This window comes from Pleurodeles waltl, chromosome 3_1 (genome assembly GCF_031143425.1).
Source record: "Pleurodeles waltl isolate 20211129_DDA chromosome 3_1, aPleWal1.hap1.20221129, whole genome shotgun sequence".
NCBI lineage: Eukaryota > Metazoa > Chordata > Amphibia > Caudata > Salamandridae > Pleurodeles > Pleurodeles waltl.
In genome coordinates, this window is record NC_090440.1 from 670,606,271 (window position 1) to 670,624,175 (window position 17,905).

At 45.8% G+C, this 17,905-nt stretch overlaps 1 protein-coding gene across 1 annotated transcript in view; it reads right to left on the minus strand.

Annotated features, from left to right (window-relative positions):
- DAGLA (diacylglycerol lipase alpha) overlaps positions 1-17,905 on the minus strand; it is a 258,639-nt gene that overhangs the window by 35,207 nt on the left and 205,527 nt on the right. Inside the window, exons 11-16 of the mRNA XM_069223236.1 lie at positions 16,678-16,761; positions 16,200-16,277; positions 15,273-15,353; positions 13,845-13,987; positions 4,607-4,675; positions 3,236-3,308 (exon numbers count right to left, since the gene is read on the minus strand). Coding sequence (XP_069079337.1) covers positions 3,236-3,308; positions 4,607-4,675; positions 13,845-13,987; positions 15,273-15,353; positions 16,200-16,277; positions 16,678-16,761 — 528 coding nt within the window. The remainder of the gene's footprint in view (positions 1-3,235; positions 3,309-4,606; positions 4,676-13,844; positions 13,988-15,272; positions 15,354-16,199; positions 16,278-16,677; positions 16,762-17,905) is intronic.

Below are 17,905 nucleotides of genomic sequence, written 5' to 3' on the forward strand. Positions count from 1 at the left end.
AGGGTTTTTAATATGAGATGTTTGATACCAAACATCCCTAGTTTCAATGAAGCCATCACGTAGCTGGGGAACCTTTATAGACCAATGTCCGTCAAATGAATTTAAACTGGCTCCCTATACACTTACTATGTCTAAGAATCGAAAAAGAATTAGCAGGGGCATATCTGCTCTTGCAGATATGTCCACACATGTAATGTAATGCACCCTGCCTTAGGGCTGTAAAGCCCACTGTAGGGGTGATTTAAAATTATTACATGCAGTGTTTTTGTGGGACATGGCACACAGGCCGTGTGCCATGCTGTGTTTTCACTTTTGGGAGCACCTTATCACGCAGCATGCAATGGCAGTCTGCACGAGGGTGGTGCTGGGTTCCTTAGAGTGGCACAATCTGTGCTGCAGCTCTTTGGAACTCCGCAGAACCTAGGCCCTTGGTACCAGCGATACCACTTATGAGGGTCTTACAAAAGGTACAACAGGGTCTGGCCACTTAGAGATCACTTGACAAGGTCTTATTTTGGGGAAGTAACACTGGCATTGGGGACCTGATTAGCAGGAATCCTGTGCACTTTAGTCAAAGTTGGATAAAAAACAGGGAAAAAGTGTGTGTGTGTGTGTGTGGGGGGGGGGGGATGCAACCAGAACCCAGCTTCCTACATGGGGAGAATGTCTAGTGGGGGAAAAAAGGAAGGGCATAGCTATGCTGAACGATTTAGAAGTCCCATCTACTGAACAATTTGGAAGACACATCTATCGGATGTGATGTATCCCCATCCTGGGAGAAAGTGCTGGATCCTGCCCCACTGGATGTGTATGTGCTACTAAAATCTAAACTAAAGCGGTTTGGTGGCTGTTGCAGCAGGGGATGGTGAATGAGAGGAGCAATGCCAGACCCTTTTCAGGGGCTTCCAAGTACTGGGGTGACTGCTATACTGGTTGGAAAGACTATCCTTGCCTACACTCCAACCCTCTAGAACAGTTTCTGAACTTTTTTGAATTCATGTGGAAACTGCTTGGCAGATGTCAACAGACCCAGGAAGTGCCCATGGAACTACTTTCCTTGAAGCACTCCAATGCAAAATTTTACATTTCACCAGAGAGACTGTTGTACTTCGCCAAAAATTCTCTGGAGTAGGATGTTTAGCCAGAAAATTAGGAAAGCCTATAGCAGCTCTGTGACACCTGACCACTTGTCTATTCAGTGGTGGGTGGGAATACGGCTCGACCAAGAGGCCCTCGATGCATCTGTGAGAGCCTTGTTAAAAGGGAGCAAAGGCTCAGATAAGGTTGGCCCAGGATGTAAAACTTCCACAATAAGAATTGTTTTCGTTTCTTCTGAGGGCGGCTGAAAATCTAGGACCTCAGCCGCTTGTCAGATTACCACAGCAAAGGCGGCACTTTCTTCCATTGGTGGCCCACGTGGTAATCCATTGGACCCTTGCAAACTAATGTAAAGGTTATCATTTATGTAATGAGGAGAAAGGACTTCATTTCCATCAACATCATCCCCATCTTGGGGTATCACTTGTTCAGAGTCAGAGACAAAAAGATATTGGAGCCTCTGCTGGCATGCACATCCTGGTTGAGGCACTGGGTCAGTGTTACGAGATATGACTGGCAGCATTTTTGCCTCATAGCTTAACATTGGTTGATATTGTGGTGAAGCCCATTTGGTGTCAGACACCTGAATCAGCTCTTCTGACTCAGGTGGCATTGGTATATGGGGGTTGACGCTGATAGGCCAAGCACAGCTCTGGGAGACAAGGTGGAAGCTTGTACCCGAGTCAGTATGAGGCCTGAAGCAGATCCCAAGGGGTCAGATGTCTTAGAGGAAGGACCTGCTGGGGGTAATCTGACTGGGAGCCCTGGTGGTTTCTTCAGGCCTTAAGGTGCACCAAGGTGAGCATTAGGCATGCAAAACTCTGGACAGGACGTCCTTAAAAGGTTTAAATCTGCTGCAACATTGCCAATGACTTAGCATCAGCTGAGGAATCAGCTCTACAACTGGAGACCATGATGGTTAACGACACATCTTGAATCCCTCAACGCCTTCTCTTTTGGATTAGAGAGGCAACAGGCAGGATGGGGTGTAGTCCCACTTCACTTTTTGATGTTTGAACCTTGACTTAGACTTGGACTTCCTGGAGAACTCTGAGTGTGAAGCTGACTGCTCGAGGGAACGACCTTGGAAGCAAGACCATATTCTAATCTGCAACTTGGAGTGGAAGTTGGACTTGTACGAAGGCTACAATTTATTTGTGTGTTCGGAGACAAACTACTTCTAGTCCTGGATCTTCTTCAGGTGCGTGAGAGCAAATTTAGCGCACAATTTCAAGTCACTGGCTGAGCCTAGAAAACAGAGTCTCACCGCATGTGGGTCCTTTACCAACATTTGCTTACTGACGTTTGAAACCAGTAGTGTTAATGGGGTCATTGTTCCCTAGCACACCGAAATTCGATTTAGAAATCATCCAAAGATTAGCAACTTTGGGAGAGGAGCTCCAAATGTGCATCGGCAGGTCCAAAAATAAAGAAACTGATGTTAGCGCGCAGGGGTGGAGATCCGTCACTTCCAGGTTTGAACGTAGCTAATGTGGAGCCATACAATGCCACCTAGTGGCCTGCAGGAGCACTGCTGAAGAAAACTTTCTGGAATCAGTCTGGCGTCTGGGCAGTGTTCTAAGGTGAGGAATTTGCTACTTTAAGTATCTATCAGAATTTACAGACACTGCAGTAGGGGTAAATCAATATATGAAAGACTAAGCACCTCAGTATCTGTGATCCTATGTCGTGAATGGAAAGACAATGCAGAAGGTTTGATCCTGACAAGCACAAACTGGCAGGCTTAGGTATGACCTTGCCTTGGCTAGAGACACTACAATAGGCATGACCTTGCCACAGTTTGACAGCACAGGACTATCCAGGAGGCTGGACCCGTGCCAGATGATTTTCAAGATAACCACTGACTAAATAAATAAGGTCAATTTTTTATTCATGTGGATATCCTGAACACCTGGCAAGTATCCAGCCATTTTGGACCTAAGCTGGACACCCTTGCTACAGAGGTGATGCCCTCCCATAGACAGACACCAAAGTATGCCTGACTATGAGGGGCAGAGACACTGCAATATGTGTAACCATGCCATGGACATGCAGACGCTGCAGCAGGGGTGACCGTCACTTGGACAAATGGAACACTTAATTATGTGTGACCCTGGACAGACAAGATACTACCTACCTTAGGTTTGTTACTGCGTTGTAAGACATCGAGAAGGTGCCGGCGAAACCCCTCGAGCTGAGACAGGCCAATCCTGGAATGGAAGGTGGCAGGTGTCAGCTCAGATGAAGCAGGCATGGAAGGAGAGGGTACATATGATAAATAGAGTCACATGAGCACCCCAGAGACATGAAATGAAAGGGTGAAGGTGCTGACCTGGGATAAGGGATAAAAGAGGGTCAGACACTGAATCTAAGACTGAATGTAGGTACTTACTTGTGTTAAGGGTTCATCCATGGAAATGGAAACAGATGTACGCATGCAGATAAACTCGACAGAAATGTATGTCAAATACTGGTTACCAAATGAACAGCACAGGTGCTAGGTATGTGCAGTTACGAAAGGGGTAGTAAAAGTGTAACAGGTTGTCAAAGTGCTAGGCCACGTGTAAGATGACGTAGGTTATAATAGTGACACCAGAGCTGTAAAATGTAATACCGCTCACCATGGAGACAGCAGTGCAGAAAGATATGTTAAAAATCACTACAAAAGCTTCACAGCTGTGAGACGTCATGCATGGTGCCATTGAGGCAGCAAAGGTGCGAGATGTAGTACAGATTACCATGGAAACAGCCCAGCTGCGACATAGGTTACCACGGAGACAGCGCAGGTGTGAGAGATGGCCCATGCTACCACGAAAACGGCACATGTGGAATGTGCTACAGGTCACCGTGAGGACAGCACAGTTGCAAGATGCAGTTTAGTTTACCATGGTGATGCATACTATAATACAGAACACGATGGAGACACACTAGGAGCAGCTGAGGCTACCATTGAGTCAGCCAATGAGTGCGAAGGTTACTACAGAGACAGTACAACTGTGCGATGTGTTACAGATTACCACAGAGACAGCACAGGATTGGGATGTAATAAGGGTTAAAATATAAAATATACCGAGCAGACGTTGGGGGGGGGAAGGGGGGGGGGGGGGAGGACGAGGGTGTGGCTAGGGATAGTATGGAGACAGCACAGGTGAGCGATGTGGGACATGCTACTATTATGGAGACAGCACAGGTGTGATAGAGGTTACCATGGAGACAGCACGAGAGTCATATGTCGAAGATGATAACGCAGCATGTTGAAAGTCACGTGGAATGGTTCAGATCCGGCTGCAAATGGTTAGACGGGACAAAGCTGAGACATTCCCAAGCGCATGACCATTACATGACCAGCAGGAGGCGCTGCATGAACAGGAAGTGAAAAGCAGGCAGGAGGTAGATGCAGGTGGCGCTGCATGAACAGGAAGTAAAAAGCAGGCAGGAACTAGATGGCAAAGATCGTTATCAGCGGAGCTGGAGAGATGCCCCACGGCGTTTCTGTACCGAAACTTGCCTGGGGACGAGGTCTTTCCCAAGAACAACTGAGGTGACAAACTCCTTAGAATATTCCATAGCGTCCTCACTGCAAGAGAAACAGGTTAAAAGCAGCAGCAGCACTGGGGCTGTAAGTGGGGAAAATGCTAATACTTTAATCAGTGCTCTCCTCCAAGATCCCGCCATTTCATTACCCACTACACCAGAGGTATTAAACCTTTTTGATGTTGGCACCCCCTCTCAAAGATTTTGTAGGTGTAAGAACCCCCTCCTGACAAAACTTTCTAGAACCTGGTACTCCTCATCATCAACAATAATAAATGTCCCAATTTCCCACAGCAAATCATTTGTACGGTGAGGAATGAAAATGTCACTTACCCAGTGTACATCTGTTCGTGGCATCAGTCGCTGAGATTCACATGTTCTGCATAGCTCGCCATCTGGTGTTGGGTCGGAGTGTTACAAGTTGTTTTTCTTCGAAGAAGTGTTTTCGAGTCACGGGACCGAGTGACTCCTCCTTCTGTGCTCATTGCGCATGGGCGTCGACTCCATCTTCGATTGTTTTCCCCGCAGAGGGTGAGGTAGGAGTTGTACTATAGTAATAGTGCCCGCGCAATGAAATGTGTAAGTATGTACCTATTAAAGGTTTAAATAATATATATACAAATGTACAAAATTGAAGGTAACTTCTGAACTGCTACAGGCTTCCGGGGAGGTGGGTGGGCACATGTGAATCTCAGCGACTGATGCCATGAACAGATGTACACTGGGTAAGTGACATTTTCAGTTCGATGGCATCTGTCGCTGTAGATACACATGTTCTGCATAGACTAGTAAGCAGTTATTTCCCCATAAGCGGTGGTTTAGCCTGTAGGAGTAGAAGTTGTCTGAAATAGAGTTCTTAATACAGCTTGACCTACTGTAGCTTGTTGTGCGGATAGCACATCTATACAGTAGTGTTTGGTGAATGTGTGAGGCGTAGACCATGTGGCTGCCTTACATATTTAATGCATTGGGATGTTTCCTAAAAAGGCCATTGAAGCACCTTTTTTCCTTGTTGAATGTGCCCTGGGAGTAATGGGCAGTTGTCTTTTTGCTTTAAGGTAGCAGATTTGGATGCATTTAACTATCCATCTGGCTATACCTTGTTTTGATATTGGGTTACCTGCATGAGGTTTTTGGAATGCAATAAATAGCTGTTTAGTCTTTCTGATGTTCTTTGTTCTGTCAATGTAGTACATTAATGCTCTTTTGACATCTAATGTATGTAGTGCTCTTTCAGCCACAGAATCTGGCTGTGGGAAAAAAACTGGTAGTTCTACCGTTTGATTTAGATGGAACGGTGAAATAACTTTTGGTAAAAATTTTGGATTAGGTCGTAGGACGACCTTATTTTTATGTATTTGTATAAAAGGTTCTTGTGTTGTGAACGCTTGAATTTCACTTACTCTTCTTAGAGATGTAATGGCGATGAGAAAGGCAACTTTCCAAGTTAGGAATTGTATTCCGCAAGAGTGCATGGGTTCGAAAGGTGGGCCCATGAGTCTTGTTAGGACCACGTTTAGGTTCCATGAAGGAACAGGTGGTGTTCTTGGTGGTATAATTCTTTTAAGACCTTCTATGAATGCTTTGATGACTGGTATCCTATACAAGGAAGTTGAATAGGTAGTCTGCAGGTATGCAGATATTGCTGCAAGGTGTATTTTAATAGAAGAGAAGGCTAGCTTTGCTTTTTGTAAATGGAGCAAGTAATTTACTATATGTTTTGGAGTTGCGTGTAGTGGTTGTATCTGATTATGATGGCAGTAACAAACAAATCTTTTCCACTTACTTGCGTAGCAGTGTCTAGTGGATGGCCTTCTGGCCTGCTTTATGACTTCCATACACTCTTGGCTAAGTTGTAAGTGTCCGAATTCTAGGATTTCAGGAGCCAGATTGCTAGATTCAGCGATGCTGGATCTGGGTGTCTGATCTGTTGGTTGTGTTGCGTTAACAGATCTGGTTTGTTGGGCAGTTTGATGTGGGGTACTACAGAAAGATCTAGCAGTGTTGTGTACCAGGGTTGTCTTGCCCACGTTGGTGCTATTAAAATGAGTTTGAGTTTGTTTTGACTCAATTTGTTTACTAGATAAGGAAGGAGAGGGAGAGGAGGAAAAGCGTAAGCAAATATTCCTGACCAGTTCATCCATAGGGCATTGCCTTGGGATTGCTTGTGTGGGTATCTGGACGCGAAGTTTTGGCATTTTGCGTTCTCTTTTGTTGCAAATAAGTCTATTTGAGGTGTTCCCCAGAGTGTGAAGTAGGTGTTCAGAATTTGTGGGTGGATTTCCCATTCGTGGACTTGCTGGTGATCTCGAGAGAGATTGTCTTCCAGTTGATTCTGGATCCCTGGAATAAACTGTGCTATTAGACGAATTTGATGGTGGATTGCCCACTTCCATATGTTTTGAGCTAATAAGCTTAACTGCGTTGAATGTGTTCCTCCTTGTTTGTTTAGATAATACATCGTTGTCATGTTGTCTGTTTTGACAAGGATGTATTTGTGGATTATGATTGGTTGGAAAGCTTTTAGTGCTTGAAAAACTGCTAATAATTCTAGATGATTTATATGCAGTTTTGTTTGATGTATGTTCCATTGTCCTCTTATGTTGTGTTGATTGAGATGTGCTCCCCACCCTGTCATGGAAGCATCTGTTGTTATTACGTACTGTGGCACTGGGTCTTGGAAAGGCCGCCCTTTGTTTAAATTTATACTGTTCCACCATAGAAGCGAGAGGTAGGTTTGGCGGTCTATTAACACCAGATCTAGAAGGTGACCCTGTGCTTGAGACCACTGTGAGGCTAGGCACTGTTGTAAGGGCCTCATGTGCAGTCTTGCGTTTGGGACAATGGCTATGCATGAGGACATCATGCCTAGGAGCTGTAGTATTGTTCTTGCTTGTATTGTTTGATTTGGAGACATGTGTTGAATGACTCTGTTGAAATTGTGAATTCTTTGTGGAGTTGGCGTTGCTACTCCTTTTGTCGTGTCTATTATGGCTCCTAGATATTGCTGTACTTTGCTTGGCTGAATGTTGGATTTTGCAAAGTTGACGGTGAACCCTAGTTTGTAGAGGGTTTGTATGACTTGATTTGTGTGGTTTGAGCATTGTGTGAGCGAACTGGTTTTGATTAGCCAGTCGTCTAGATACGGGAATACATGTATTTGCTGCCTTCTGATGTGTGCAGCGACTACTGCTAGGCATTTTGTGAATACTCTTGGAGCGGTTGTTAAACCAAAAGGCAATACTTTGAATTGGTAATGTATTCCTTTGAATACAAACCTTAGATATTTTCTGTGTGATTGATGTATTGGTATATGGAAATATGCGTCTTTAAGGTCTAGGGTTGTCATGTAGTTGTGTTTTTTGAGCAATGGTAACACTTCTTGTAGTGTGACCATGTGAAAGTGGTCTGATTTGATGAATGTGTTTACTACTCTGAGGTCTAGAATTGGTCTCAGTGTTTTGTCCTTTTTTGGTATCAAGAAGTACAGTGAATAAACTCCTGTGTTTATTTGTGTGCTTGGTACTAATTCTATTGCATTTTTTTGCAGTAGTGCTTGAACTTCTATCTCTAGAAGCTGTGAATGGTGTTTTGATAAATTTTGTGATTTTGGTGGTATGTCTGGAGGGAATTGCAGGAATTCTATGCAATAACCATGTTGGATAATTGCTAGGACCCATGTGTCTGTAGTTATTTCCTCCCATGCTTCGTAATATTGACCTATCCTTCCCCCCACTGGTGTTGTGTGGGGGGGGGTGAGTGACGTGTGAGTCACTGCTTGTTGGTAGTGGTTTTGGGGCTTTGAAATCTTCCTCTATTCCTAGGGAATTGCCCTCCTCTATACTGGCCCCGAAAGCCTCCCCTGTACTGTCCCTGGTAGGTGGACGGTGCGGACTGTGAGGTACTAGCTTGTGTGGCCTGACCCCGAAACCCTCCTCTAAAAGGTGTTTTGCGGAAGGTGGTATAAGATCCTCTGCTCTGCGGGGAGTAGAGTGCGCCCATGGCCTTGGCAGTGTCAGTGTCCTTTTTGAGCTTTTCTATGGCTGTGTCGACCTCCGGACCGAACAGAAGTTTTTCGTTTACTGGCATGTTAAGTACTGCCTGCTGAATTTCTGGCTTGAATCCAGACGTTCTGAGCCATGCGTGCCTACGGATGGTAACCGACGTATTAATGGTCCTTGCGGCTGTGTCTGCTGCATCCATAGAGGAGCGTATTTGATTGTTGGAAATGTTTTGACCCTCCTCAACAACCTGTTTTGCTCTTTTTTGTAGATCTTTTGGGAGATGTTCAATGAGATGCTGCATCTCATCCCAGTGGGCTCTGTCGTATCGCGCTAGCAGCGCTTGTGAGTTTGCGATGCGCCACTGGTTTGCTGCTTGGACAGCGACCCTCTTCCCGGCTGCATCGAACTTTCTGCTTTCTTTATCTGGGGGAGGTGCATCCCCAGAAGTGTGTGAATTTGCCCGTTTTCTGGCAGCCCCTACCACCACAGAATCTGGTGGCAGCTGAGAGGTGATGAATACAGGGTCCGTAGGAGGCGCCTTATACTTTTTGTCCACTCTAGGCGTTACTGCCCTACTTTTAACTGGCTCCTTGAAGATCTCCTTTGAATGGCGTAGCATGCCTGGGAGCATAGGCAGGCTTTGGTAGGAGCTGTGGGTGGAGGAGAGGGTGTTAAATAAAAAGTCATCCTCTACTTGTTCAGAGTGTAGTTCCACATTATGGAACTGTGCTGCTCTAGCCACCACTTGTGAATAGGCTGTGCTGTCCTCAGGTGGTGATGGCCTAGTTGGGTATGTGTCTGGGCTGTTATCAGACACTGGTGCATCGTACAAGTCCCACGCGTCTTGATCTTGGTCATCGTGGCTCATGGCGGTGTGAGCTGGCGAATGTGACGGGGTGTAAGTTGGCGAAGCCGGAGTTACAGGTGGAGGCGAGGGAGGAGGTGTTACCTTCTTTGCGGTTTGTTGCTGAGGAGCCTCTAGTGCTATAAACTGAAGTGTTCTCTTTCTTTTGACAGGTGGAAGGGTACTGATCTTCCCTGTCCCCTGCTGAATAAAGATACGCTTTTGCGTGTGATCCACTTCAGTGGATTGCAGTTCCTGTTCGAATCTGTGTTTTTTCATTTGTGAAGACATAGAATGTTCTTCAGTATAGGAGCCTGAAACTGGGTCTGTTGGTGCTTTTTTCGGCTCCGAAAACCCTGTTGTTTGTTTTTTCGGCTCCGAGGTAACCTTCCTCTTCTTTTGTGCCGAAAAATCTTGGCCTCTATGGTCTTCGGCGCCACTGTCTCGGCGTCGATCCGTGTCGACACCGAACTCTCGGTGTCGATGCTTCTCTTTAGCACTCTCTCGGTCCCGAGGAGGCTGCGTGCCGGTGTCTCGACCGGAGTCGGACGATCTCGACACTGAATGGGCCTTTTTCGGTGCCGATTGTTGGTCACCGGGAATTTGGGTTGAGCCATGGCCGGTTGGCAGTGGCGTCCCCTGGGCCTTTTTGCCTTTTTTAAGTTCTGATCTCGACGTCTTACTCACAGTTTTTGTATTGTCTGAATCCTGGATGGAAAAGGATTCCTCCTGTTCCTCTTCTGTCTCGAACTGTCGATGCTCCTTTGGCGTGGACGCCATCTGCAGTCTTCTCGCTCGACGGTCGCGCAGAGTTTTTCGGGACCGGAACGCCCAACCTCCCTCACAGGATTCTTCGCTGTGCTCGGGTGACAGGCACAGGTTACAGACCGAGTGTTGGTCCGTATAAGGATATTTGTTGTGGCATTCAGGGCAGAATCGAAACGGGGTCCGTTCCATCGGCGTTGTTCTCCACGCGGTCGGGCCGACTAGGCCCCGACGGTGTGCCGAAATCTACCCCGAAGGGCACCGAAGCGCTTCGATGTTCAATGCGTCGTCGTATGTGTTTATCTCGAACCGGATCGCAACGATACCGTCGAAAATCTTCCGTTTTCAGCTATCTTTCCGTTCCGAAACTCGAAGCGACAGGAACACGTCCGAACCCGATGGCGGAAAGAAAACAATCGAAGATGGAGTCGACGCCCATGCACAATGAGCACAGAAGGAGGAGTCACTCGGTCCCGTGACTCGAAAACACTTCTTCGAAGAAAAACAACTTGTAACACTCCGACCCAACACCAGATGGCGAGCTATGCAGAACATGCGTATCTACAGCGACAGATGCCATCGAACATAATATTAATATTAAACAGTGTTTAGCAAACCAAAGGTCAGTGAGTGTGGGTGTGTGGTCAAAGGTGTAGCTAAAAGCAAAGGTCCGCATTTATGTGGATTTGGCATAGGACAGTGCCACACATCTTCTTGCTACACTGCCCTACGTCAATACAAAAGGGCAGGAATGGACAGTGCATTTCTGTCCTTTCCCCCTGCGCTGGTGCACAAATTGCTGCCTAGCGCCAACGTAGGCAGGATTGTTTTTGTGCAGGAAGAGGCACCTTCCTGCACAAAAACAATCCAGAAAGGCATTTTACCTCTTTCTTTAAGGGCGGCAGATAGCAACACACATGGAAAGAGGAAAAACAAGGAGAAATTAAAACATTTCTCCTCATTATGCCTGCTCTGGGTAGGCGTTAGATTCTGGCACTGCTCCAGTTTACATGATTTTGTAAATATGGGGCAGTGTCAAAATCCATGGGTGTTGCCTGGGAACACCCACCACAACACCCATGGAGCACCTCCTTGACGCAAAGTAAGGAAACGCAGCGGGTTGTGCTGCTTTGCGCCTTACTCCTTATCTATGAGGCCATGCAAAGCCAAGCAGGGTGGCTTTGCGTCACATCAAATGTATGATTGAGAGGCTTGTGCTGCTGAAGCATCAAAAAAAGTGGCGCTCCGGAGGTGCAGGCCTCTCATAAATAAACCCCAAAATATTCTACGTTGTTTTTAAGTCTTTCACTGTCAGGTAGCTACATATAAATTAACAACCAGCTTAAATGAAAAATAAATAAAAGAAAGTTGTTAATCAGTGGGAAATGCACTGTAGTGCATTATGAAACCTATTAGTTTATGCATTGCAGAGATCTGTGTGTAACCGGAGAGTGACAGAATTAAATCCTGGTTAGTGCAGTTGAGAATAGTGACGTGTATTTTTAGTGCCACAAGGTCACAGCCTGTAACAGAAAGCACTGGGAATATGTCTGATAGTAGATTCAAGTAATACCAGATTATCCTTTACAATTGCAGATCATCTCGTAGAGCAGGTTTGCATTTCATCCAGGAAGCAGGTACCCTAGTATGAAGGCCTCCTTAGCTGTCTGTGCAGCTTTCACAGCACAGGAGACTCAATAAATCAAAGTTCACCTGAGGCATTTTAACAATCGGCTGGGGGAATGTGCAACCCCCTTTCCAGGACTCCACGGCCCCCCTGGGGGTCGGGACCCCCAGACTGAAGACCTCTGCACTACACTAACACTTTGAATCCAGGATACACGCATGCATAGTAGGTGTTGTCAGAAAAGGGCCAATAGGGAATCAAGTAGATTTGTTTCCCTGAATACTGCGGTGTTTGTAGAACCTAATTAGGGCCTCATTTACGAGGCCGTGGGGGCACACTGCACCACTGGAACAGCATTTTTTATGTTCCAGTGGAGCAGTTTGTTGGCCCATATTTACAAGGCCAGGCAAAGCCACCTTGTGTGTCTTTTCATGGCCTTGTAAATATGGACCCCTTTCACGCACAACCCATTGGAACCCTAAGGAATCTGACGCATTCCCAGGTTTACAAGTCTGGGAAGTCATCAGATACCTACGCCACCTCAGGGGTGGCGTTAAAGTGTCACAACAGGGTTAGATAACATTATTTTTCCCCGTTTTTTTCCTCTTTCTATGTGAGCTGCGTTCTACAGCACACATAGAAAAAGGAAAATGCCATTAATGATCTTTTATGTGTAAGGTGTCCCTTCCGAGACATTAACAATCATCCCTGCAATGCAGGCACCCTTGCACCACTGTGCATCATTTCTGTAGCTCACCACGGTGCAAGGGTGCCTGCGTTGGTGCTAGGCAGCAATTTGTGCACCAGAGTAGGAACAAGGAAATGAATGCGCTGTATCTTATAGATACGGCGCATTCTTGCCCTTTTGTTTTGACGCAGGGCGGCGCAGCAAAAAGACTTGCGGCGCTGCCCTGCACCAAAAATTACTATATGAGGCCCTTAGCATTTAGATTTACTTGATTAAGCTGTTGAATCACAATTGTGTCTGCTAAAGTGGAGTCCTCTTATCAGCACTAGGAAATTCAGCTATTAATTTCACGAGGAGCTCCCATTTATCACAGATGTTCATGTGACACACTGGGATGAAGCGTCCTGACGCTTAAAAAGCAGAGACGACTAATAGACTGCCCTATGTCCCCAGAGCCACTCAAGCTCCGGTACCAGCTATCACAGGCAGCTTACGAAAACCCCAATCAGGGAGGAGGAATACTGAAAATGTGAGGGTCAAGTACGGTACTACTAGGAGGCAAACCTACTCCATCCACCCTGGTAGTCAGGCCCAGTGCTCAGACTTTTGGAGCTCCAGGACAAGTGACATTTTGACATCCCTCCCCCCAATGGAAATTATGCCAACACTGATGTATACTGGGGGGGTAGGTGCCCCCTTGCTAATGGTGACCTAAGCAACTGCCTAATAGTTACGTTGTTCCCTGAGCTCAGATCAGCCGAGGACTACATCCGTCTCCCCAGTTATTCCCCAAGCTCTACCCCCTCTCAGCAGCCCTCCCAATGCCAATTAGATGAGCAATGCTTACTACTTGTCTCATACCTTCCAACATACAAATGAATTTCACTGTGTAAGGAGGGGGCGTGGCCTTGTGCCAAGAGCTACCTAAGAGGTACTCTGACCCTCACCAAGTCGCTCACTCACTCCCCCCAAAAAAATGAACGGGCCATTAAGGCTGTTGTCGATATCTTGGGGTGTTTTCACACCTCTTAATGGACACAGGCTGTTTACTGCCTCCGAAAACCAGCAGGAACTCCACAGTTTGCAGTGGTTTTCAGCTAGTTTTCCCAGCCACAGTGCGATTTCAGCTCCTCACCAGGTGACCATGTGAAGGGAGGCGAGATCGCGTGACACACGGTACAAAGGCACGTGTGAGTTGGCAGGTCTGTGGTCTTATGGTGCAGTCCAACTCTCTCTTATCTCACACAATGCACATGAAGCAAGGACTCTAAAGCTGACACTTACCTGAGCAGACCGCCAGGGGGAGAATATGCGAAGCACTTCAGTGAGGGGTACTGTGGACGGAGAAGGAAGGAGAGAATGGCTGCAGTGCCAGCTCCCAGCGAATGCCCAACCACAATTAGACCATAGTGCTTCGTTCCCCGTGCCTGAAAAAAATTAGACATTCAGCGACTGTCCGATAGGCTACACAATGAACTCTCACGGTCCTGCTCAAACATAGAAAAGGGAGCTATATGCCTCTATGCAGTAAGAAGACAGGGAGAGCACCAAAATACCTCCATAAAAGGCAATTTTAAGCCCTCTTCCTGCTCACTGAGCACCTCACATTTCTCCCATGTACTATCATTTCTGTAGCTCACATACTTAGTTCGAAAAGCTAGAAAGATTTGCCTGTCTGTGAGTCGAGGAGAGTAGGATGGCTTTTGACCATCAGTTAGATGGGGAGGTTGGTGTGAGGGTCTGCATCCCCATCTGCAACCTTCCCTTCAGCTAAAAACACCAGCCCTCCAACAGCTCCCATCTCATCATCAGCTTCCTCTTTGTAACCTTCCGCCAAAGGGCACACCCTTTCCATCCAACTCAATGAGTAACTCATACTTCTACTCTCCACTTCACCATCCCCATCCAGCTAGTCTTCATTTAGGACTCTGACAGCTCCATTCTTCCATCCCAGTTCACTGATCGCCTCATCCTTCTCACCTTTTATTCAACCCACAGATAGCCCTTCGACGCTCCAGCTCCATCTGCATCTCACAGACTGCTCCAGCCTTCCAGGTTCAGCACAACTTACTGCCAGTGCTCCATCCTTTCAGTCTGCAGCAAAAACTGCAAACCCGCATCCTTTCGCTACAAGTAACTGAAAGTCTGCCTTCCAGTCTGGATCCCTAGCAGCTTTCACCCTTCCTGCAACTCACTACAATCTTACTCTTCCAAACACATCGCACTCACAGCTCATTCTGTACCCGCCGTGTTATTCTTCTCGTCCTCCAGACTCACTGAAAGGCCCATTCGTCCATTTTCTTGTGAGTGACAGCTCCATCCTTACAACCTCCACTCTCTCACTGCTGTCCCTTGCTCTCCGACCTTCCTGAATCTCCTCACACTGCCACACGCTTCAACTCCCTGATCGCTCCCATCCTGCCGCTACCAATCTCCCAATCCACTGGCCAGTCAATGCTTCCAACCAGTTCTCCCATATTCCCATCTACCAGAGACTAGCTCCTGACAAGACGTTTGCCACTGCTACACTAGAGACATTCCACTGTTGTCTTCCCTGCTGTCTACTGAAGGGCCAGAGCTGCGGATACAGTATCAGCTGAGGCTGATAGCAAAGCTCTCACAGAACACTCAACAAGAGTGGACAGCACGCACAAGGAGGATGGAAAACATCCCTGCTGCTGCACACTGGTAGACATTGGAGAAAAGACTGACCAGGTCACGTCCAAAAGCTTGAGACAGCACCATCTCCTGCTCCAGTTTCTTCTTAATGTACTCTGCAGACAAGACCATCCCCTGTCATCAACAAGAGAAAATCAACACACAAGGGTGAAAATGGGCCAGATGCAAGCTAAAAAGGAGAGGAAACAGGAAGATTAAAAAGAGTGAAAGAAGTTTTACAGGTACAAAAGAGAGATAGTAAAGTGACTTATGCACAGCAGTGACATCACCAACACGAGTGCCTCGCTGGAACAGAAGTGTAAGTGACAGACCCTGCACGAGAGGAAAGGACATTCAAGGAACTGGGAGGTAAAGAAAAAGAAGAGTGGCAACGAAAGGAATATAAAATGCCACCAAAATCTATGGACCGAATTTTTCAGGGTGAAACCCCTAATGAGTCACACAACCGCACTAAAGACATAGGGCCTGATTTAGAGTTTGGCGATGAGTTTCTTTATCATAAACGTGAAGGATATCCCACCCACCTTATAAGTGCCACAGGTTAGAATGCACTTGAAATAAGGTGGGCGAGATATCCATCACATTTGTGATAAAGAACCCTGCCCACTAAACTAAATCAGGCCCACTGTTTGAGAAAGCACAAAGGAGCAGATCCGTGACAGTAAGAGTGTACCAGAACACAGGCGAAGGCTTGCAAAAAGGATGTACTGGTGGACAAAAGTGCTGTTTCAAAAGAAGAAGTCCACAAAGAAGAAACTGTATTACTTGTTTCATTCTGGTGTGACAGAGACAGGAAAAGACAGTGAGATACAAGACAGTGTTGTAACATTGGCAGAAGGGTGTGCTTAATCGATATCCAAGAAGAGACAAAATATAGACAGGTACTCACATAGTGAGAGACAAACACTGAGCAACAAAAAATAAAAATAAAATGCAGAAAGGAAGCTAATTGCACTGTACCTTGTGACCCAGCCATGTGCCATGCTGACCCTCCACCGGGAGGCGCTCTGCATCGCCTGTCAGATCCGTCAGGGCATCCTGAGATCAGAGAAGCCAAAGCAGTTCAGCCGGTTAGGTTACTGTGTGAGGGAGGGGATGAAATTGGGTATGAAGTGTAAGGAAAGCTAAAAATGTGTCTTGAGAAGAGGGTGAGTGGTGGCCAGTGAATGTGATTCATGTTGGTGGGAGTTCAGACATGAGGTCTGATTTAAAGTTTGGTGGATGGGATACTCCATCAAGAATGTGATAGGTGCCCCGTCTGCCGTATTACAAGTGCATTATATCCTATGGCACTTCTAATAAGGTGGACGGGATATCCATCCCATTTGTGATGGGAGTATACCATTCGCCAAACTCTAAATCAGGACCGTAGTGTTAGATTTGCTGGTGGCGTTGTTGATGAGATTCACTTTTTTATACATGTGGAAAATACACTTACCTTGGGTGAGAGAGTCCCTCGAATACTGATCACCACTCTTTTCTTGTCATGATCCACTGCCACAAAGAAGGGCGTTTCATAAACCTAAGCGCAAGAAGGGCAGACTGATGTTTAGGTTGCAGGAAATACATGAGACAGCCATGGAATAGCAACCAGACCTCCACAATAGAAACCGCTACTAACCTGTGACAATGGCACCTAAGAATGTACCTTTCACAGAATATAGCCCTAATGTACATTTACCCATTCTACATCTATGGGAAAATGTTTTATTACAAAGGGGCCCATAGATTTCCATATTCTGCAACTATGTGGCTAGGTCCAGAGCATACTTTGAAACACAAAAACGAATCCCCTAACCACATAAAGAGATTCAGGGTATAACACCCTGCTGCTTATAAAAAGAACCCCAGATGCTTGAACACCATGATGTTATCAAGACTACACAGTAGTAGGTAATCTTTATTTTCATCTACGACAAATAACATGCTTCTGAACTAGTGTTTCAGGAAAGTAGAAAATTAATCTGTTGCTGTAATGGTGCACAGATTCAAATATTTATACTCAGCAACAACCAGAATGCCAATCTCTTTATAGAACATAGAAGATGCATTAATGTACTTACTTGAAGGTACTGATCTAGAGATTTGCTTACTTAATTTCTGAAACAGGTTTAGCTTAGTAGAGAAATCCACTATATTATATTGACACTATGTGCTAATATGTAAGTGAATTATATTTGGTAGAAGTTTGTAAAACATTAAATCATTTTACCCCTAGATATGAAAATGATTTCAACATGGCGTCAGTAATGCCTACTCAGGGGGTCTGCACAATTGTTTTAAAAATGAAATAAAATTAAAAAAATAATAATAAAATATGTATACAGATAAAAAAAACTTAAATTCGCTCTGAAAAATTTGAAGGAATTTGAGATTGAGGGCTAAAAATTAAGATGGCATCCTTAGCTTGATTCGTGGGAGCAACAAAGATCCAGCCAAAAATCTAGTATGGGCAATTGGTGGCCTCATTTCAGGCACTTGTATGCGTAACAGGAAAAGGACTGCTAGTACTTGATGTGAAAAGCGAGCAAACAATACAAACACCGTATTTACTATGAAGATTATTTCCTCTACTTTGCCATTCTTGCTCTTTCTATTGCCTATCCTTTTGAGACTAGGGCCCTCATTATGACTATGGCGGACTTTTTGCAAGACCGCCAAACCCA